Below are 23691 nucleotides of genomic sequence, written 5' to 3'. Positions count from 1 at the left end.
GAACAGTGTATTCTGTATGCTAGAGTGGAAAAGATACTGGCACCAGATTCACTGAATTTGACATAATATCTTACCTTCCCCCCACACCCAGTGCTTACTGATATACTCATATGACAATAAACAAGTCGTTTCAACTTCCTGAGCCTTAGCTGCTTCATCTCTGAAATGATAACATTAGAAACAGAGAAATATTTAAGAGCCTTTCCAGATTTTCAGTCACAATCCCATGATCTAGAAAATGAGAAAAGCCAAGTTGATGATCTCCAAGCTGACAATCTAAGTTGTACTTTCCTAATCAGACATTCCATATTCCAAGGTGCCACCGAGACCTCAAATTCTCTCTTTTATACTCTTCAGTGTCTTACGTATTAGTATGTTCCAGCTTCCGCTTCTGTGAAATGAAGGGGAAAGCCTAGCTAGGATTTATTTATTGCATTCAGTTTTAAAAATCATTTTACATACATTTTTTTTTCCATTTGACCCACCCAACAATCGTCTGGAGTGAGAGTTATTATTATACCCTTTTTTACAGATGAAGAAAATTTGGGAAATAGGGGTTGTAAGTCTTGTACTGAGGATCTCACAGATGATAAACAGAGGAAGCTTATTGTGAATTCAGCTCTTCCTGGATGCAAGTCTAAAGCTCTATTCTCTGTGCATGCATGTACCCCAAATCTAAATTCTATCAACTAATAAACTCTGTGTCTCTCTTTGCTGCTTCTTTGATTAAATTAGGTTATAACCATTATGTCTGTGGAAGTGGGGAATCGAACCACCTTGAATGAGTTCATCTTAATTGGTGTTTCAGCGAACCCTCAGATGCAACTGGTCTTCTTCATAATTTTTTTGGCCCTTTATTTGGTAACGTTGGCTGGAAACATGACTCTCGTTATCTTAATTAGAATTGATTCCCGTCTGCATACTCCCATGTATTTTTTCATAGGGAATTTGTCATTCTTAGATTTCTGGTATACATCAGTTTATACCCCCAAAATTCTGGCTACCTGTATATCAGAGGACAAGCGTATATCCTTAGCAGGCTGTGGTGCTCAACTTTTCTTTTCCTGTGTTGTGGCCTACACTGAGTGTTATCTCCTTGCTGCTATGTCCTATGACCGTTATGTAGCAATCTGTAACCCCCTTCTCTATTCAGCTGCCATGTCTAAGCCTCTATGTGTTGGACTGGTTGCTGGGTCCTATATAGGTGGGTTCATGAATGCCATAGCCCACACTGCTAACACATTTCGCCTGAAATTCTGTGGGAAAAATATCATCGACCACTTTTTCTGTGATGCACCACCCCTGGTAAAGATGTCCTGCACTGACACAAAAGTCTATGAGAAGGTGCTCTTGGGGGTGGTGGGTTTCACGGTCCTGTCTAGTATACTAGCCATCCTGATCTCCTACTTCAATATACTCCTAGCCATCCTTCGCATCCGCTCAGCTACAGGGAGGTGGAAGGCTTTCTCTACCTGTGCCTCTCACATGATCTCTGTCATGCTCTTCTATGGGTCCCTTCTCTTCATGTACTCAAGACCCAGCTCTACCTACTCCCTGGAAAAGGACAAATTGGCTGCTCTGTTTTATACAGTGGTGAATCCCTTACTCAACCCTATGATCTATAGCTTCAGGAACAAGGATGTGAAGGAGGCCTTCAAGAAAGCAATTCAGAACATCCAAACACCGAGATAAGTTTTGTTCATATCCAATATTTTTTATCATATCTCTAAAAATAGGAGACAAAGAAATCTTGTGTTTTCACAGTGTATTCTTGTTGAAATTAATTCAAATATAGGAGTTGATTATATTGATTTAAGAAATGGTAAAGAGGCAGCCTGGTGTTAAGAGAAGAAGCACTTAACAGAAGACAAGAGAACTGAGTTCTGCTCTTCATTCTACCATTGGCTCCCTTGGCAATCTAGAGCCAGTCACAAGACTTTATAATCCACAGTTTCCCTATCTATAGAGTGCTGTATTGAAATAAATCCTTTGGTCCTAAAGCTTTGCAAATGTTGATATTATAATTCAGCACTAACAAAATGTCAGTATAACATGGTGTTTGTGAGACTCTTCTAATACTTCTTTAATGTACATTAAGGAATCTATGAGTACCCTGATCTTCTTACGAGCTATGGCATCAAAGTATTATCATAGCTTGTAATAAACCATCCACATTAATATAGATCTACCTGTCCTTGAAACCCTGCCAAGTATCTTAACCTGGGGGGTATTCTTGTCAGATGAAAAGATTATAAAAAGCAGTAAAAGAATTGACCTGCAATGGCATAAGGAGATTCTTGACAAGAACTTCTCTAGAATAAGAAATTACCTTTCCAGTTCTTTTAACTATTACATGAAATTAAAATGTACAATGATCGAAGGAGTAAATATTAGATCAGACACATATATTTAATTCAATTAATGGCAAACCAGAAGTTAGGCCAAAAACTACTTTTCACAAAGACCTTAGTTTTTATAGCTTTTAAGTAATAAATCATATGTATCCATGGTCAGTCAGAAAAGATACACAAATGAGAGATGATTGGGAGCACAAAGTGTCATGAGAAAAAAAATGAGAAGAGGAGAAAGAAAGAGAGAGATACTGAGAGAGAGAGAGAGAGAGAGAGAGAGACAGAGACAGAGACAGAGACAGAGACAGAGACAGAGACAGAGACAGAGACAGAGACAGAGACAGAGACAGAGATAGAGGCAGAGAGACAGAGACAGAGAGTCAGAAACAGAGGCAGAGACAGACAGAGACAGAAAGATAGAGAGAGAGAGAGAGAGAGAGAGAGAGAGAGAGAGAGAGAGAGAGAGAGAGAGAGAGAGAGAGAGAGAGAGAGAGAGAGACTACTGGGAACATCAAAGGATGCTACATTTTGAAATGGAAGTAGTTTCAGGAAGATGAGACAAAACAATTCTGGAGGCAAATAAAGTGGCCTTACTTTTATCTTTATTGTAATGAATGAATCCAATATAGATTTATCCTCATTATAAGGATAAATTTTCAGGTACCACTAAAAGCAAAGTTGATAGACTGTTGGATTTTGGAATCTGCAGTCAGGATAGATATGAATATTGATATGAGCCTCATTCACTAACTGTATGAACTTGGGCAAGTCACCTCAACTCTATCTATTTAAGTTTTCTCAAATGGTGAATAATAGAGGAACTTATGCCCCACAATTATTTTGAGAAATAAATGATATATTTATACTATTGTCATTCAATCATTTATCTATGTCCAACTCTTTGTGGCTGTCTGAACTATACTGCCCATAGGGTTTTCTCTATAAAGATTATGAAGTGGTTTGCCATTTTCTTCACCAGGAGATTAAGATAAACAGAAGTTAAGTGACTTGCCCAGGGTTACATAGCTATTAATGTCTCATGCTGAATTTGGACTTAGGTCTCCTTGACTCCAAGACCAGCACTATATGCACTGAATAATTTAGCTACTTCCATATTTGCCTAACACCCAGCAAATGTTTAAGTTATATAAAAATTATATTATGATTAAGTTCTTTTATTTGAGTTTACCCTTGGTCAATTTTTCTCTGAAAGACATCAGAAATTGCCCTAAATAATTCTAAAGGAAAAAATTTCTTCACCCTTCTTTAAAGGGCTATTGTTAGAGAAAACAAGTCACTGTGTTTTGTCTACAAATATCAGCATGAAAAAAGTAAATTTTTAAAAAATCTTCATAGAATTTTTATCCATATAAATGAATATTTGTTACATAGAAGAAAGGAAGGAAGGAAGGAGGAAGAGAAGGAAGGAAGGAAAGAAGGAAGGAAGGAAGAAGGAAGGAATGAAGGGAGGGAGGAAAAGAGGGAATCAGAGAAAGATCATTCTAAGAGGATAGATTGGTTGAAAGAAGTTGGGATAGTTAATTCAGAAAAAAAGACTTGGGATTGAAGGAGATATAAATACTCTTAATGTATGTGAAGTCTTAACAGATATTCAAAGAGAATTTGAATGTGTCCATAACTGGACAATGCAGATACATAAGCAATGGGTAAAACAGGTGAAACATCAAAATTAGACTTCACACCAGGTGAGGAAATGTACTCAGAAAAAAGAAATCCCTCTAAGTAGACTGGGTTGCCTCCAGAGACACTGGATTCCTCATCATTAGATGTCTTCAGATTGAGGCAAATTGACAAACTATTGGATACATTATAGAAAGATTACTTCCAAATGTGTGTTGTACTACTTGAACGTTTGCCACAAAGGTTCCTCTCAACTCTTCAAGTGTGTGGGTCAAGGATTCTAGGAAGTTTTGGTCTTGGAATTATAGAATTATTTTCTATAACCTCCCTGGACCAGCCTTTATTAAACTTCATTAGAGTTTATATGTGGAATTAGACATCTGTACAAGATCTATTAAATAGATGTTTGCTGTTAGCTGGATTTGAGGGGAAGGAAGTAGAAAAATAACAGTATCTTGAGAGATCTGTTCACTACCTTCTTGGGGAAGATTCTTTTCATCATTCCCACTGCCCTCTATGCACTCACTCACCTAGCTTGTAGTTAATAGTCATCTATGGCACTGAGACCCTTTTCTATGGTTCTGATTCATAGGTGTAATTAAGGGATGTTTAAGGGGAAGACACAAGAGGTAAACATCTAAATAGTTCAAATTTATTGATAGGGAAATGGGTTAGGAATGAGGGTAACAAAGGAGAAGAAAAATTTCTTAATCTTATCTCCAAAACTAATTTCCCTTAATACTAACCTATTAGCTAACTTATCTAAGTTAAATAAGTTAAGTTCCCTCCAAACAGAATCTCACAAACTGAGACCAGAAATGAACCATGATCTCCGAGGCAAAGTCCAAATTAGGTCCAGTAGAGAACTGATGGTTCTTCTTTGGTCTTTAATCTAGCTGCCAGCAGCCGTCTTCAAATCTCTTTCTCCTCAAGCTGGTATGTCACAGAGGGCCAGATATCTTGTAGATAGGTGGAAATCACAGCTACCTCCAAAAGCTACAGCAAGAAGTCTGGTTTCAGTTGGGACCATGATCCCCTTGGAATCCTGACCCAGGCTCTCATGTGATTCTGTGTCACATGCTCTTGTCAATCATTTTGCACTCTTTCTTTGCTTATTACATAGGGGATACTGAGGCTCTATTTCCCCAAGAAGAAGAGGGGGGATTGAGAGAATTTATTTTTCATATACAATATTCATTCCTTTGAATTAGTAAAAATATTGTGTATCTCTATATCCAGGGTCTGGATCCATTATAAGGAACAGAGGGTTATAGTAAGAGTAGATGTTCTGCAGAGGACAGGTGCATGAGGAAATATTCTGGAATACTGAAAAGGAAGGGTTGAGCTGAGAACTCAGGAGCTGGGAATCTCTCTAGGAATTTGATAACTGTAAACACCTGGAAGGATTTGCTGCCAAATACCGGGTGGAATTCCTGTGCCTGTCCTTGCTGTTGATACCTGTGTTTCCCTTGGAAGAAGATCTTTGAACCCAAAGCTGACCTGAAACAGTATCCAGTCATCTGCAGCTGTCAATGAGTGGGAGATCTGAGTCCATCTGGATTTGGGATCTTTTCCCTTGGGTCCCTGTTTAATCTTGTATATACCAATACCTCTAATAACAATCAAAAGAGGTTTGGGTTAGTGTAGGATCGCTAGTTTTATAGTTAGGGATTTTTAGGTGAGAGAAGAGAGGGTAATAAGAGTAGTCCAACAACTCTATGAAGACCCTTTTTGAAAAGGTATAGTTTCTTGGATCATTATCTAGAAAATAGTGATAGTCATTCCATTTTCTCTCAAAACCTCTAAAAAGGAATAAATTACAACTATTCCAGTGATTTTTCTCTATTCGGTGACTGATTGGTCTGTGTGCTAGACCCTAGACCAGGTGCTAGCTTGGGCAAGACTTCCCTTTCACCTATGGTGCAAAACCTTTGTTACTGGCCCACAATAGTTCATCTAATCCCATCCAATTTCATCCCCCAAATATACCTATTACAAATCAGAGATACCATCTAGTCTGCTGCTTTTTTCATTTTCCTTTTCCATGGGAATCTGAAGGAATTACTTCCTATTTACAGAATTTGAGTAATAAAGAAACATTGGGTAATAAAGGAATGAGTAACAAAATGAATTTTTGTTCCATTCAGCATCCACCACATATTATATCAAGAAAAGCTTTACATATAATCAAATAATGGAGCTCTAGGAATGCCTTTGGGAATCACTGTTCCCAACATGAAGATAAACAAGGATACTCACAATGGAAAAGTGTACCTTAAATAAAATATGTCATATTTCATCAGTCCCCAATTAATGTGTTATCCCTAAACTCCGGAACAACTCTAATTGATTCTTTGGAGACTCAAGTATGGGTTTCTTAGAGCCTGGAAAGGAGAGGTCCCATAGGAAGCTACTGGAGATATGTTCAGGTCCAAGAAAAGATATGTCAGAGCTGAAGAGCAAGTAAGGAAGGAGACTATCTGTGGCCCAAGCTGTCCCCTGCCAGACTTAAGGTAAGTGGCTAGACCTAGAAATTGACACGTGGATACCAAGTTAGCAGGATCTGATTTTACTCTTAAGACCATAGAAGCAGAGATGTCAGAGAAGAACTTAGAGATGGAATTGTCTTATCTTTTACTATACAGATGAAGAAAGTAAAGATCAGAGACTTTAGGAAGGAGCTTCTCAAAAACCACATGTAGTAAATAGAAGAACCTGGATTCCTATCATATTAAAATGATCTTTCACAGAAGTGAATTTAAAAGGTATTTAGCTTCAGCTCCTTATTTTACAGTTACGAAATGATTCCTAAAGACAGTAAATAATATATTCAAGCTCATACTGGTTGTGGCAGAGACAGCATTTGAACCTGGGTCCATCCATCCAAATAAAGTGCTCTTTTTTTCACAACAGACTTTATCCTTAACAATATTTTTATGTTTCCTCCTCTTTAGATCTTCTTCCTGATTTGAAACTATTTTCATATATGTACTAGCTGTGTGAAACTGGGCAAGTCACTTAACTATATAGTCACAGTTTTCTGATCTGTAAAATCAGGTCAAGAAGGAAATGAAAAACCAGTCCCGTATATTTCCCAAGCAAACCACAAATGGTGTCACAAAAAATATGACATGACTAAAAATGACATCATAAAACAACAAAAGATGATACTATTCCCATTTTCCATATAGCACAATCAATATTCACAGAAATAAAATGATTAATTCAGTGTCAAAATTGAACTAGGTAAGTTTTAATCTAGGCTCATTTTGTTTTAGGTCTAGTGTCATTTCCACAACATGTTTTACATCTTTAGATTTAGGACCTTCCAGGCTGGAAGGGATCAAGAAGAAATTTCCCACCAATTTTTTTTTCCCTTAGAGTATTATTAAAAAGAATAATACGCCTTTACTCATTACACAAAGCTCTTTTGGATGCTATTTTGACATTTTATCTTTTACTTTGTCAGAATTCTAGATTATTAAATAAAATAGAAACCTGGAGGTCCTTATGTAAACCTGAAAGAGTTTCCTGATTCCAGTACTTATTTCTGGGGTCGAATTTTCACTTTTTTTGCCACTGAAGTTGCTAAGTATTAAGTAATGTTATTCCCCTAAAAGTAAACAGTAAGGCAAAAATATTAGCCTTATCCACAATCTGAGGAGTGATGAATATTAGGGACATGCTCAGACATTCCCTTTGTATTCTAACCAAACTGACCTTTAGTGAATGTTCAAATCCTTACTCCTCATACTTTCCAACATGTGAACTTTTTCTTTATTATGCAAATATATGAACATAAGGTCTAGATATGATCTTGTACAATGACATTATTTGACAGATGACATAACCAGAGAAAGGAAGAGATTTTTCCAAGGCAATAATTCCATAAAACAGTGGCTATAGTTTGACTTAATTTAGCATTCTATGACTTCTCTCTTTAATAGATAACTACCTCTTTATACTCATATTCTATTCCTGAATACAAGCTGAATTGGGAGGCAGGAGAACTAGGATCTAGTCCTTGGTCTTCCATTAGATAGCTTCAATGATCTTGAGAAAGTCATATGCTTATTCTCGCCTTTCTTTTCTAGTTCTAAAAAATAAAAGAGTTGGGCTAAATCATATTTATAATAGCATATTTTTGTATTTAGTCCCTGAGGGTTCTCTCAACTTGAATGTTCTAGGAATATAGTATTACATAATCATCACTACTATATTTGTTAAAGAAAAAAAATCTTCTTAAAAATATCTTGAGGATAAAGACCATGGAAGGCTCCAAAAATTTCTTCCATGGGTTCTATAAATCATTTGTTCCAAGGCAGCCTGCTTCCAACTAAGGTTATAAAAAATATGAATGAGTACCCTCCTCCAAAGGGATTGCAGAAACATTTTGCTTTTGCAACAGATTACTCAAAAATCTACATTTTTCTTGTCCTAGTCTTCCTCCTGAACTCCAATATCATCTCCTGTCAGCCATTTGGCATTTCCAACTGAATTTCCCACATACATCTCAAATTCAAAATGTACAAACAGATTTATTATCATTTCCACCAAAACTTCCCTGAACTTTGCTATTACTATCACAGACACCTCCATTATTCTAGTCAGTTTCACAACATTGGTTGGTATGATCCGTAACTCTTCACTAATACTCATTCCATGTAACCAATCTACTACCAAATAAAGGTATTACTACTGCAGGCAGGTAGATGACTCAGTGGACTGAGAGCCAGGTTAGAGACTGAGTTCAAATCTGGCCTTTGAGATTTCCTAACTGTGTGACCCTTGGCAAGTCATTTAACTCCCATTGTCTAGCCCTAATCACTCTTCTGCCTTTGAATAAACACATTGTACTGAGTCAAAGAAATTTTTTTTTTAAATATCACAATATTTCTCATATACAGCATCTTTTCTCTATCCACAAAGCACTGTACTTCAAGCTCTTGGCACCTTTCACATGGGCTGCCAAAATATCCCCCTAACTGATTGATTGTCCTTCCTAGGGTCTCTCAGTCTGCAGCCCCCTCAAATCCATCTTGTACGTTCCAGTCAAAGTGATTGTCCCAAAGGATAGATATGATAAAGTCAGTATTCTACTCTTCAAAAGGCAATAATTCCCTATTACTTCTAGGATCTAATATTAAATATGCTGTATGGAAATTAAAACTCTTCACAAGTTAGCTTCATCTTATTTTTCCAGTACTATAATATATTGATCTCCCATGATCTAAGATGGAGCTATATTGGTTTATTTGTTATTCCTCTTATACGATGTTCCATCTATCAACATTATGTTTTTGCACTCTCTGTCTCCCATGGCCACAAATTTCCATTTAACTTCCAGCACTAAGAAGAGAAACAAAAAGGATCCCTTTCAAGTAGGTTAAATAATCACTTCCTAAGCCCTTCAGCTACCAGGGCTTTTTTTCTGTGGCTATTTTCCATCTATATTGCATTAGAAATGGAGTAATATTTAAGAGCCTCTCTAGATTCTCAGTCACAATCCATGATCTAGAAAATGAGAAAGCTTAAGTTGATGATCTCCAAGCTGACAATCTGAGTTGTACTTTCCAAATCACACATTCCATATTCCAAGGGACCACTGAGACCTCTTCTACACTCTTCAGTGTAAAAGATTTTAGGATGTAGAACATTTTAGGATGCCCAACTTTCTCCTCTGTGAAATGAAGTGGAAAGCCAAGTTAGGATTTATATATTGCATTGTTTCACAAAGCATTTTATATACATACACTTTTTTCCATTTGATCCACACAACAATCCTGGAAGGTGACTGCTATTATTATACCCTTTTTTTACAGATGAGGGACATTTGGGATATAGGGGTGGTAAGTGTAGTACAGAGGGTCCCATAGATTATAAACAGCTGAAGTTGAATATGAATTCAAGTCTTCTTGGCTGTAAGTCTGAAGCTCTATCCTCTGTGCATGCATGTACCCAACAGAGATCACCCTAAATCTAAGTCCTAAAAACTAATAAACTCTATCTCTTTCTTTGCTGCCTCTTTGATTCATTCAGGCTACAACCACCATGTCAGGGGAAGTGGGGAATCGAACCACCTTCAATGAGTTCATCTTAGTTGGCTTCTTGGCTGACTCCCAGATGCAAGTGGTCTTCTTTGTAGTTTTTTTGGCCCTTTACTTGGTAACATTGGCTGGGAACATGACTCTTGTTGTCTTAATCAGGAGTGATTCCCGTTTACATACTCCCATGTATTTTTTCATTGGGAATCTGTCATTCCTAGATTTCTGGTATACATCTGTGTATATCCCCAAAATTCTGGTGACCTGCATATCAGAAGACAAGCGTATATCCTTAGCAGGCTGTGGTGCTCAATTTTTCTTTTCCGCTTTTGTGGCCTATACTGAGTGTTATCTCCTTGCTGCTATGTCCTATGACCGTTATGTAGCAATCTGTAACCCCCTTCTCTATTCTGCTACCATGTCTAAGTCTCTCTGTGTTGGACTGGTTGCTGGGTCCTACATAGGTGGGTTTTTGAATGGCACAGTCCACACTGCTAACACATTCCGCCTGAAATTTTGTGGGAAAAACATCATCAACCACTTTTTCTGTGATGCACCACCACTGGTAAAGATGTCTTGTACTGACACAAAAGTCTATGAGAAGATACTCCTTGGGGTGGTGGGTTTCACTGTCCTGTCTAATATACTAGTCATCCTCATCTCCTACTTCAATATCGTCCTGGCCATCCTTCGCATCCGCTCAGCTTCAGGAAGGTGGAAGGCTTTCTCCACCTGTGCTTCTCACATGATCTCTGTCATACTTTTCTATGGGTCCCTTCTCTTCACATACTCAAGACCCAGCTCTGCTTACTCCTTAGAGAAGGACAAGTTGGCTTCCCTATTCTACACAGTGGTGAATCCATTGCTCAACCCAATGATCTACAGCTTCAGGAACAAGGATGTGAAGGAGGCCTTCAAGAAAGTAATTCAGAGCATCCGAACACCAAGATAACTTTTGTTCATATCCAAGATTTTTTATCATATCTCTAAAAATGGGAGACAAATCTTGTGTTTTCACAATATATTCTTGTTGAAAGTGATTTGAATATTAAAGTTATTTTATTAATTTAAGAAATGGTTCCAAAGGGTAAAGAGATAGCTTAGTTTTAGGTGATGTATCTTCTAATAGAAGGAAAGAGAACTGAGCTCTTCTCGTCACTCCCTTGGTAATCCAGAGCAAGTAACATAACTTTATAAACCTCATTTTCTTTATGTAGAATCAGAGGTATTAAGACAAATTCTAAGGTCCTAATGTGTTACAAAAGTTAATGTTATAATTCAGCACTAATAAAATGTCAGTATAACATGGTATTTGTGAGATTTCTTGCATTGATATTTGTTTCTTTTAGGTATAATTAAAAATATAGGAATACCCTGACCTCCACACTAGCTATAATATCATGGTGTTCTCTTCAGTTGTAGGCAGCTATTCACATCAATATAGATCTTTCTGTCCATGAGATCCTGCCATGTGTCTTATTCTTGGAGCATTCTGGTCTGATGTGTAAAGTTATAAATAGCAGTAAAGGTATTGACCAGCAATGGTATAAGGAAGATCCTTGACAAGTTCTCTAGAATAAGAAATTCCTTTTACAGTCCTTATTCCCACTATGTGAAATTAAAATGTATTCTGATGAAAGTAGTAAATATTAGATCGGACACATATATTTAACTCACTTAATGGCAAACTAGAAGTTAGTCCAAAAACTAGGGTTTTTGCAAGTGTTTTTATAGCTTTTAAGTGATACAACATGTGTATCCATGGTCAGTCAAAAAAGATACCCTCACAAAAGGGAGATAATTAGGAGTATCAAGTGTCATGAGAAGATAAATGTGAATAAGAGAGAGACAGACAGACAGACAAAAGAAGACAGAGGGTGAGAGAGGATGAGAGAGCCAGAGAGCCAGAGACAGAGATAGAGACAGAGAGATAGAGAGACCCAGAGACAGAGAGAAAGAGACAAAGGCAGAGGGAGACAGACAGAGACAGAAAAATAGACAGAGACAGATATAGATACTACTGGGAATATCAAAGGATGCTACATTTTTAAATGGAAGTAGTTCCAGGAAGATGAGACAAAACAATTCTGGAGGCAAATAAAGTGGCTTTACTTTTATCTTTATTGTAATGAATGAATCCAATATAGATTTATCTTCATTATAAGGGTACATTTTCAGAGACCACTAAAAGCTAAGCTGATAGACTGTTGGATTTTGGAATCTGCAGTCAGGATAGATATGAATATTGATATGAGACTCACTCACTAACTGTATGGCCTTGGGCATGTCCCCTCAACTCTATCTATTTAAGTTTTCTCAAATGATGAATAATAGTAGCACTTATGTCCAACAATTATTTTGAGAATAAAATGATATATTTATACTATTGTCATTCAGTCATTTATCAATATCCAACTCTTTGTGGCTGTCTGAACTATACTGCCCATAGGGTTTTCTCTATAAAGATTATGAAGTGGTTTGCCATTTTCTTCACAAGTGGATTAAGATAAACAGAAGTTAAGTGAGTTGCCCAGGGTTACATAGTTATTAATGTCTCATGCTGAATTTGGACTTAGGTCTCCTTGACTCCAAGACCAGCACTATATTCACTGAATAATTTAGCTACCTGAGTATTTGCCTAACACCCAGCAAATGTTAAAGATATATAAAAATTAAATCATGATTAAGTTCTCTTATTTGAGTTTATCCTTGGTCTATTTTTCTCTGAAAGACATCAGAAACTGCCCTAAATAATTCTAAAGGAAACACATTTCTTCACCCTTCTTTAAAGGGCTAACGTTAGAGAAAACAAGTCACTGTGTTTTGTCTACAAACAACAGCATGAAAAAAGTAACTTTTAAAAAATCTTCATAGAATTTTTATCTATATAAATAAATATCTGTTACATAGAAGAAAGGAAGGAAGGAAGGAGGAAGGGAAGGAAGGAAGGCAAGAAGGAGGAAAGAAGGAGGGAAGGAACAAAGGAAGGAAGGAATGAAGGAATGAAGGGGGGAGATAAAGAGAGAATCAGAGAAAGATCATTCTAAGAGGTTAGATTGGTTGAAAGAAGTTGGGATAGTTAATTCAGAAAAAAAGACTTGGGATTGAAGGAAATATAAGTACTCTTAAAGTATTTGAAGTATTGTCAGATATTCAAAGAGAATTTGAATGTGTCCATAATTGGACAATGCAGATACATAAGCAATGGGTAAAACTGGTGAAACATCAAATTTAGACTTCACATCAGGTGAGGAAATGTACTTACAAAAAGAAATCCCTCTAAGTAGACTGGGTTTCCTCATTGTTCTTCAGATTAGGGCAAATTGACAAATGATTGGGTACATTATAGTGAAGATTACTTCCATATGTGTGTGCTACTAGTTGTACATTTTCCAGAAAAGATCCTCTCAACTCTTCAATTGTGGGGGTCAAGGATTCTAGGAAGTTTTGTTCTTGGAATTATAGAATTATTTTCTATAACTCCCCTGGACCAGCCTTTATTAATCTGTGTTAGAGTTTATATGTGGAATTAGACCTTTGTACAAGGTCTATTAAATAGAAGTTTGCTGTTAGCTGGATTTGATGGGAAGGAAGTAGAAAAACAACAGTATCTTCAGAGATCTGTTCACTACCTCCTTGGGGAAGATTCTTTACATCATTCCCACTGCCCTCTATGCACTCACCTAGCTTGTAGTTAATAGTCATCTATGGCACTGAGACCCTTTTCTATGATTCTGATTCACAGGTGTTATTAAGGTATGATTAAGGGGAAGACACAAGAGGTAAACATCTAAATAGTTCAAATTTATTGATAGGGAAATGGGTTAGGAATGAGGGTAACAAAGGAGAAGAAAAATTTCTTTATCTTATCTCCAAAACTAATTTCCCTTAATACTAACCTATTAGCTAACTCATCTAAGTTAAATAAGTTAAGTTCCCTCCAAACAGAATCTCACAAACTGAGACCAGAAATGAACCAAGATCCAACAGGAAAAGTCCAAATTAGGTCCAGTAGAGAATTGATGGTTCTCCTTTGGTCTTTAATCTAGCTGCCAGCAGCTGTGTTCAAGTCTATTTCTCCTCAAGCTGGTGTGTCACAGAGGGCCAGATATATTGTAGATAGGTGGAAATCACAGCTACATCCAAAAGCTACAGCAAGAAGTCTGCTTTCAGTTGGGACAATGATCCCCTTGGAATCTTGACCCAGGCTCTCCTGAGGTTCTGTGTCACATGCTCTTGTCAATCATTTTGCACTCTTTCTTAGCTTACTAAATAGGGGATACTGAGGCTCTATTTCCCCAAGAAGAAGAGGGGGTATTGAGAAAAATTTTTTTTCATATACAATATTCATTCCTTTGTATTAGTAAAAATATTGTGTATCTATATTTTTGATCTGGATTTGTTATAAGGAACAGAGCGCTATAGTAAGAGTTGATGATCTGCAGAGGACAGGGGCATGAGGAAATATTCTGGAATATTGAAAAGGAAGGGTTGAGCTGATAACTCAGGAGCTGGGAATCTCTCTAGGAATTTGATAACTGTAAACACCTGGAAGGATTTGCTGCAAAATACCTGGTGGAATTCCTATGCCTATCCTTGCTGTTGATACCTGTGTTTCCCTAGGAAGAAGATCTTTGAACCTTAAGCTGACCTGAAACAGAATCCAGTCATTTGCAGCTGTCAGTGAGTTGGAGATCTTAGTCCATCTGGAGTTGGGATCTTTTCCCTTGGGTCCCTGTTTAATCTTGTATAGACCAATACCTCTAATAACAATCAAAAGAGGTTTGGGATAGTGTAGGATTGCTAGTTTTATAGTTAGGGATTTTTAGGTGAGAGAAAAGAGGGTAATAATAGTAGTCCCACAACTCTATAAAGACCTTTCTTGAAAAGGTGTAGTTTCTTGGATCATTATCTAGAAAATAGTGATAGTCATTCCCTTTTCTCTCAAAACCTCTATAAAGGGATCAATTTCAACTTCCAGTGACTTTTCTCTATTCTCTGACTGATTGGTCTGTGTGCTACACCATAGACCAGGCTCTGGCCTGGAGAAGACTTCTCTTTCACCGATGGTGCAAAACCTTTGTTACTGGCCCAAAATAGTTCATCTGATCCCATCCAATCTCATCCCCCAAATATGCCTATTACAGATCAGAGATACCATCTAGTCTGCTGCTTTTTTCATTTTCCTTTTCCATGGAAATCTGAAGGAATTACTTCCTATTTACAGAATTTGAGTAATACAGAAACATTGGATAATAAAGGAATTGAGTAACAAAATGAATTTTTGTTCCATTCAGCTTTGAGGACGGGAAGGGATGGTGAAGATGATGGAAAACCTCTTAATTGGCTATTACCATTTAAATATATATTGTAATATTTAAGGGATAGGCTAAATAATGAACTGCTGACCCAAGTCAATTTGTCCCTCATTGCCAGAGAGTCATGGAGGTCTAAATGACTATTGGTTATGATGCTAATCTAATCTATTAGCCTGATATTATCAATAGCCTTATATCCTTTCCAAAAAATCAGCCTCTCAAGATAATTTTAATCATAGTAGTTTAGCTCCTTGAAACTTGACTTCTTCCCTCTTTTTTCAACTCTTCTCAAAAGAAACACATATGCATAAAGACAAACAAAAAAAATAATTCACATGTTGTAAAAATTTTAAATTAACTTAATTCCTCCACCCATCCTCCACATATTATATCTAGAAAAGCTTTCCATATAATCGAATAATGGAGCTCTAGGAATGCCTTTGGGAATCATTGTTCCCAACATGAAGATAAACAAGGATATTCACAATGAAAAAGTGTACCTTAAATAAAATATGTCATATTTCATCAGTCCCCAATTAAGTGTCAATTAATGTGTCATCCCTAAACTCGAGAACAACTCTAATTGATTCTTTGGAGACTCAAGTATGGGTTTGGAAGGAGAGGTCCCAAAGGCACCTACTGGAGATATGTTCAGGTCCAAGAGAAGATATGTCAGAGCTGAAAAGCAAGTAAGGAAGGAGACTATCTGTGGCCCAAGCTGTCCCCTGCCAGACTAAAGGTAAGTGGCTAGACCTAGAAATTGACACGTGGATACCAAGTGAGCAGGATCTGATTTTACTCTTAAGACCATAGAAGCAGAGATGTCAGAGAAGAACTTAGAGATGGAATTGTCTTATCTTTTACTATACAGATGAAGAAAGTAAAGATCAGAGACTTTAGGAAGGAGCTTCTCAAAAACCACATGTAGTAAATAGAAGAACCTATATCCCTATCATATTAAAATGATCTTTCACAGAAGTGAATTTAAAAGGTATTTAGGTTCACCTTATTTTACAGCATAGAAATGATTCCTAAAGACATTAAATAATATATTCAAGCTCATATTGTTTTTGGCAGAGACAGCATTTGAACCTGGGTTAATCCATCCAAATAAAATGTTCTTTTTTTCACAACAGAATTTATCCTTAACAATATTTTTATGTTTCCTCCTCTTTAGATCTTCTTCCTGATTTGAAACTATTTTCATATATGTACTAGCTGTGTGAAACTGGGCAAGTCACTTAACTATATAGTCACAGTTTTCTGATCTGTAAAATCAGGTCAAGAAGGAAATGAAAAACCAGTCCCGTATATTTCCCAAGCAAACCACAAATGGTATCACAAAAAATATGACATGATTAAAAATGACATCATAAAACAACAAAAGATGATACTATTCCTTTTTCCATATAGCATGATCAAGATACACAGAAATAAAATGATTAATCTAGTGTCAAAATTGAACTAGGTAAGTTTTAATCTAGGCTCATTTTGTTTTAGGTCTAGTGTCATTTCCACAATATATGAGGGAGATCATAATTGAAAAATGCCAAGGCCCCACAGACAGATAAGCTCCAGGCTTGTGCTGGGCCTGTCCAAGGTCTCTGATAAACTTCAGCACAGAGGCCACAGGTGCAAAAAGCAACTTTCCAACAAAGGTTATTCATGAAAAAGTATTTAAACCCCTGCCTGTCAGAAGCAACTTGGAACTCTGGTGGCAGAGGTTCCCACTGATGCGCATCAGTTTTTTTGTTTTGTTTTGTTTTGTTTTTGCAATAAAGGGCCTGTTCTGTGTCTGATTACATTGCCTGAGATCCTTCCTTGTTGGGGGGTGAATTCCCGGACCTTAAGATTTGGGGGCTCACCCGCTTCCCCCACCTTGGTCAGACGGGGCTGGCAATATTTGCTTGCTTGAGCACCTTAAAACCTCTGTTTCTACAATTAAGATATACTCATCTTTAAGTTCAATCACACAGTGGTTGTTAACTCTTTGAAGCCCCCATGTCAGTTCATAATGTTATAAACACTTCTTTCTCCTTCCTGGGTTCAAGGAAGGGGTTAATAGCTTCTGAGCAATTTTAGCCCAAGGCTGCTGGCCTTGACTTAGATCTTATTACCTAGCAACCCTGGCCCATCCTTATTCAACCAGTGCCTCTTTCATAACAATTTACTCTCAGTGAATTTTTTAGTTTGAACTTCACAACTTCCAAATAACTCTGATTAAGTTCTTTAGCAATATTTCAGTGTGTAACCAAACTGAAGTACAAAGCATTGGTGGGGGGTGAATTCCCAGACCTTAACACATGTTTTTCATCTTTAGATTTAGCACCTGTCCAGGGAGGAAGGGATTAAGAAAAAATTTCCCACAATTTTTTTTCCTTAGAGTAGTATTAAAAAGAATAATATGCCTTTACTCATTACACAAAGCTCTTTTGGATGCTATTTACTTGACTTTTTATCTTGTACTTTGTCAGAATTCTAGATTAAATAAAATAGAAACCTGGAGGTCATTATGTAAACCTGAAAGAGTTTCCTGATTCCAGTAATTATTCCGGTGGTAGAATTTTCACTTTTTTTGGCCACTGAAGTTACTAAGTATTAAGTTATGTTATTCCCCTAAAAGTAAACAATGAGGCAAAAATATTAGCCTTTTCCACAATCTGAGGAGTGATGAATATTAGGGACTTGCTGAACAGTTCCCTTTGTATTCTAACCAAAATGGCCATTAGTGAATCTTCAAATTCTTACTCCTCATACTTTCCAACATGTGAACTTTTTCTTTTTATGCAAATAAAGGAACATAAGGTCTAGATATGATCTTGTACAATGACATTATTTGACAGATGACATATCCAGAGAAAGGAAGAGATTTTTCCAAGGCAATAATTCCATAAAACAGTGGCTATATTGTGACCTAATTTAGTATTCTATGACTTCTCTCTTTCATAGATAACTATCTCTTTATACTCATATTCTATTCCTGAATAAAAGCTGGACTGGGAGGCAGGAGAACTAGGATCTAGTACTTGGTCTTCCATTAGATAGCTTCAAGACATTGGGGAAGTCTTATTCTTATTCTTGCCTTTCTTTTCTTTTTCTATAAAATAAAATAATTGGGCTAAATCATATTTATCATAGCAAAATTTTGAGTCTAGTCCTGGAGGGTTCACTCAGCTTGATTGTTCTAGAGTATACTATTACATAATCATCGTTACTATATTTGTTAAAGAAAAAAATCATATTAAGAATATCCTGAGGATAAAGACCATGGAAGGCTCCAAAAATTTCTTCCATGGGTTCCATAACTCAATTTTTCCAAGGCAGCCTGTTCCAACTAGGGTTATAAAAAGTATGAGCCCTCCAAAGGGCTTGCAGAAACATTTTCCTTTTGCAACAGATTACTCAAAAATCTACTTTTTCCAGTCTTAGTCTTCTTCCTGAACTTCAGTATCATCTCCTGTCAGCAATTTAGCATTTACAAATGAATTTCCCATAAGAATCTCAAATTCAAAATGTACAAACAGATTTATTATCATTTCCACCAAAACTTCCCTGAACTTTGCTCTTACTGTCACAGACACCAACATTATTCTAGTCAGTTTCACAGCACTGGTTGGTATGATCCGTAACTCTTCACTAATTCCATGTATCCAATCTACTACCAAATAAAGGTATTACTACTGCAGACAGGTAGATGACTCAGTGGACTGAGAGCCAGGTTAGAGACTGAATTCAAATCTGGCCTTTCAGATTTCCTAACTGTGTGACCCTTGGCAAGTCATTTAACTCCCATTGTCTAGTCCTAATCACTCTTCTGCCTTAGAACAAACACATTGTACTGAGTCGAAGAAATTTTTTTAAATATCACAATATTTCTCATATACCTCATCTTTTCTCTATCCACAAAGCACTGTATTTCAAGCTCTTGGTACCTTTCACATGTGCTACCACAATTTCCCCCTAACTGATTGATTGTCCTTTCTCAGGTCTCTCAGTCTGCACCCCCCCTCAAATCCATCTTGTATGTTCCAGTCAAAGTGATTGTCCCAAAGGATAGATCTGATAGTCAGTACTCTACTCTACAAAAGGCAATAATTACCTATTACTTCTAGGATCTAATATTAAATATGCTGTACGGAAATTAAAGCTCCTTACAAGCTAGCTTCATGTGATCTTTCCAGTCCTGTAATATATTGATCTCCCATGATACAAGGTGGAGCCATATTGGCTTATTTGATATTCCTCTTATATGATGTTCTGTCTATCAACATAATGTTTTTGTACTCTCTGTCTCCCATAGGTGCAAATTTCCATTTTAACTTCCAGCACTAAGAAAAGAAACAAAAAGGATCCCTTTCAAGTAGGTTAAATAATCACTTCCTAAGCCTTCAGCTACCAGGGCTTTTTTCCTGTGGCTATTTTCCATCTATATTGCATTAGAAATGGAGTAATATTTAAGAGCCTCTCTAGATTCTCAGTCACAATCCATGATCTAGAAAATGAGAAAGCTTAAGTTGATGATCTCCAAGCTGACAATCTGAGTTGTACTTTCCAAATCACACATTCCATATTCCAAGGGACCACTGAGACCTTAAATTCTCTCTTCTACACTCTTCAGTGTAGAAGGTTTTAGGATGTAGAACATTTTAGGATGACCAACTTTCTCCTCTGTGAAATGAAGTGGAAAGCCTAGTTAGGATTTATATATTGCATTGTTTCACAAAGCATTTTACATTCATACACATTTTTCCATTTGATCCACTCAACAATCCTGGAAGGTGACTGCTAATTTTATACCCTTTTTTTACAGATGAGGGACATTTGGTATATAGGGATGGTAAGTGTTGTACAGAGGGTCCCATAGATTATAAACAGCTGAAGTTGAATATGAATTCAAGTCTTCTTGGCTGTAAGTCTGAAGCTCTATCCTCTGTGCATGCATGTACCCAACAGAGATCACCCCAAATCTAAGTCCTATCAACTAATAAACTCTATCTCTCTCTTTGCTGCTTCTTTGATTCATTCAGGCTACAACCACCATGTCTGTGCAAGTGGGGAATCGAACCACCTTGAATGAGTTCATCTTAGTTGGCTTCTTGGCTGACTCCCAGATGCAAGTGGTCTTCTTTGTTGTTTTTTTGGCCCTTTACTTGGTAACATTGGCTGGAAACATGACTCTTGTTGTCTTAATCAGGAGTGATTCCTGTTTACATACTCCCATGTATTTTTTCATTGGAAATCTGTCATTCCTAGATTTCTGGTATACATCTGTGTATATCCCCAAAATTCTGGTGACCTGCGTATCAGAGGACAAGCGTATATCCTTAGCAGGCTGTGGTGCTCAATTTTTCTTTTCCGCTTTTGTGGCCTATACTGAGTGTTATCTCCTTGCTGCTATGTCCTATGACCGTTATGTAGCAATCTGTAACCCCCTTCTCTATTCTGCCACCATGTCCAAGTCTCTCTGTGTTGGACTGGTTGCTGGGTCCTATATAGGTGGGTTTTTGAATGGCACGGTCCACACTGCTAACACATTCCGCCTGAAATTTTGTGGGAAAAACATCATCAACCACTTTTTCTGTGATGCACCACCCCTGGTAAAGATGTCTTGTACTGACACAAAAGTCTATGAGAAGGTACTCCTGGGGGTGGTGGGTTTCACTGTCCTGTCTAACATACTAGTCATCCTCATCTCCTACTTCAATATCGTCCTGGCCATCCTTCGCATCCGCTCAGCTTCAGGGAGGCGGAAGGCTTTCTCCACCTGTGCTTCTCACATGATCTCTGTCATACTCTTCTATGGGTCCATTCTCTTCACATACTCAAGACCCAGCACTACCTACTCCTTAGAGAAGGACAAGTTGGCTTCCCTGTTCTACACAGTGGTGAATCCATTGCTCAACCCAATGATCTACAGCTTCAGGAACAAGGATGTGAAGGAGGCCTTCAAGAAAGCAATTCAGAGCATCCAAACAACAAGCTAACTTTTGTTCATATCCAAGATTTTTTATCATATCTAAAAATGGGAGACAAGTCTTGTGTTTTCACAATATATTCTTGTTGAAAGTGATTTGAATATTAAAGTTATTTTATTAATTTAAGAAATGGTTCCAAAGGGTAAAGAGATAGCTTAGTTTTAGGTGATGAATCTTCTAATAGAAGGAAAGAGAACTGAGCTCTACTCGTCACTCCCTTGGTAATCCAGAGCAAGTAACATAACTTTATAAACTTCATTTTCTTTATGTAAAATCTGAGGTATTAAGACAAATTCTGAGGTCCTAATGTGTTACAAAAGTTAATGTTATAATTCAGCACTTATAAAATGTCAGTATAACATGGTATTTGTGAGATTTCTTGCATTGATATTTGTTTCTTTTAGGTATAATTAAAAATATAGGAATACCTTGACTGCCACACTAGCTATAATATCATGGTGTTCTCTTCAGTTGTAGGCAGCTATTCACATCAATATAGATCTTTCTGTCCATGAGATCCAGGCATGTGTCTTATTCTAGGAGCATTCTGGTCTGATGTGTAAAGTTATAAATAGCAGTAAAGGTATTGACCAGCAATGGTATAAGGAAGATCCTTGACAAGAAGTTCTCTAGAATAAGAAATTCCTTTTACAGTCAGTCCTTATTCCCACTATGTGAAATTAAAATGTATTCTGATGAAAGTAGTAAATATTAGATCGGACACATATATTTAACTCACTTAATGGCAAACTAGAAGTTAGTCCAAAAACTAGGGTTTTTGCAAGTGTTTTTATAGCTTTTAAGTGATACAACATGTGTATCCATGGTCAGTCAAAAAAGATACCCTCACAAAAGGGAGATAATTAGGAGTACCAAGTGTCATGAGAAGAAAATTGAGAATAAGAGACAGACAGACAGACAGACAAAAGAAGACAGAGGGTGAGAGAGGATGAGAGAGCCAGAGAGCCAGAGAAACAGAGACAGAGATAGAGATAAAGAGATAGAGAGACACAGAGACAGAGAGAAGGAGACAGAGGCAGAGGGAGACAGACAGAGACAGAAAGATAGAGAGAGAGAGATAGAGACTACTGGGAACATCAAAGGATGCTACATTTTGAAATGAAAGTAGTTCCAGGAAGATGAGACAAAACAATTCTGGAGGCAAATAAAGTGGCTTTACTTTTATCTTTATTGTAATGAATGAATCCAATATAGATTTATCTTCATTATAAGGGTACATTTTCAGAGACCACTAAAAGCTAAGTTGATAGACTGTTAGATTTTGGAATCTGCAGTCAGGATAGATATGAATATTGATATGAGACTCACTCACTAACTGTATGGCCTTGGGCATGTCCCCTCAACTCTATCTGTTTAAGTTTTCTCAAATGATGAATAATAGTAGCACTTATGCCCAACAATTATTTTGAGAATAAAATGATATATTTATACTATTGTCATTCAATCATTTATCAATATCCAACTCTTTGTGGCTGTCTGAACCATACGGCCCATAGGGTTTTCTCTATAAAGATTATGAAGTGGTTTGCCATTTTCTTCACCAGGAGATTAAGATAAACAGAAGTTAAGTGACTTGCCCAGGGTTACATAGCTATTAATGTCTCATGCTGGATTTGGACTTAGGTCTCCTTGACTCCAAGACCACCACTATATGCACTGAATAATTTAGCTACCTCAGTATTTGCCTAACACCCAGCAAATGTTAAAGTTATATAAAAATTAAATCATGATTAAGTTCTTTTATTTGAGTTTATCCTTGGTCTATTTTTCTCTGAAAGACATCAGAAACTGCCCTAAATAATACTAAAGGAAACACATTTCTTCACCCTTCTTTAAAGGGCTATTGTTAGAGAAAACAAGTCACTGTGTTTTGTCTACAAATAACAGCATGAAACAAAGTAAATTTTTAAAAAATCTTCATAGAATTTTTAGCTATATAAATAAATATCTGTTACATAGAAGAAAGGAAGGAAGGAAGGAGGAAGCGAAGGAAGGAAGGTAAGAAGGAAGAAAGGAAGAAGGAAGGAAGGAACAAAGGAAGGAGCAAAGGAAGGAAGGAAGGAAGGAAGGAAGGAAGGAAGGAAGGAAGGAAGGAATGAATGGAGGGAGGAAAAGAGAGAATCAGAGAAAGATCATTCTAAGAGGATAGATTGTTTGAAAGAAGTTTGAATAGTTAATTCAGAAAAAAAGACTTGAGATTGAAGGAGATATAAGTACTCTTATCGTATTTGAAGTCTTGTCAGTTATTCAAAGAGAATTTGAATGTGTCCATAATTGGACAATGCAGATACATGAGCAATGGGTAAAGCTGGTGAAACATCAAAACTAGACTTCACATCAG

At 36.9% G+C, this 23691-nt stretch overlaps 3 protein-coding genes across 3 annotated transcripts; all 3 read left to right on the top strand.

The window, feature by feature from the left end:
• The first annotated feature begins 747 nt into the window (after window positions 1-747).
• On the top strand, window positions 748-1692 carry LOC100617928 (olfactory receptor 9G4-like). Its single transcript, XM_003341531.2, has one exon. It carries the CDS (start codon window positions 748-750, stop codon window positions 1690-1692), a length of 945 nt encoding a protein of 314 aa, XP_003341579.1.
• Window positions 1693-9286: 7594 nt separating this feature from the next.
• Window positions 9287-10988, top strand: LOC130455210 (olfactory receptor 9G4-like). The gene is made up of 2 exons (XM_056803757.1): window positions 9287-9373; window positions 10032-10988. Exons 1-2 carry the CDS (start codon window positions 9287-9289, stop codon window positions 10986-10988), a joined length of 1044 nt encoding a protein of 347 aa, XP_056659735.1.
• Window positions 10989-15959: 4971 nt separating this feature from the next.
• On the top strand, window positions 15960-21338 carry LOC100024645 (olfactory receptor 9G4-like). Its single transcript, XM_001375813.4, has 2 exons — window positions 15960-16043; window positions 20382-21338. The coding sequence occupies exons 1-2, from the start codon at window positions 15960-15962 to the stop codon at window positions 21336-21338; spliced, it is 1041 nt and encodes a 346-aa protein (XP_001375850.4).
• Window positions 21339-23691: the final 2353 nt, after the last annotated feature.

Source organism: Monodelphis domestica, chromosome 6, assembly GCF_027887165.1.
Source record: "Monodelphis domestica isolate mMonDom1 chromosome 6, mMonDom1.pri, whole genome shotgun sequence".
Classification (NCBI taxonomy): domain Eukaryota; kingdom Metazoa; phylum Chordata; class Mammalia; order Didelphimorphia; family Didelphidae; genus Monodelphis; species Monodelphis domestica.
Note: the sequence above shows the minus strand (reverse complement) of the source record. Positions and strands in the feature narration are given on the sequence as shown.

Coding starts and splice junctions, on each gene's coding strand:
- LOC100617928 (XM_003341531.2), top strand. CDS start 748: ATGTCTGTGGAAGTGGGGAATCGAACCACCTTGAATGAGTTCATCTTA.
- LOC130455210 (XM_056803757.1), top strand. CDS start 9,287: ATGTTTTTGCACTCTCTGTCTCCCATGGCCACAAATTTCCATTTAACT. Junction 9,374..10,031: donor ACAAAAAGGATCCCTTTCAA/GTAGGTTAAATA, acceptor TGATTCATTCAG/GCTACAACCACCATGTCAGG.
- LOC100024645 (XM_001375813.4), top strand. CDS start 15,960: ATGGGTTTGGAAGGAGAGGTCCCAAAGGCACCTACTGGAGATATGTTC. Junction 16,044..20,381: donor ATGTCAGAGCTGAAAAGCAA/GTAAGGAAGGAG, acceptor TGATTCATTCAG/GCTACAACCACCATGTCTGT.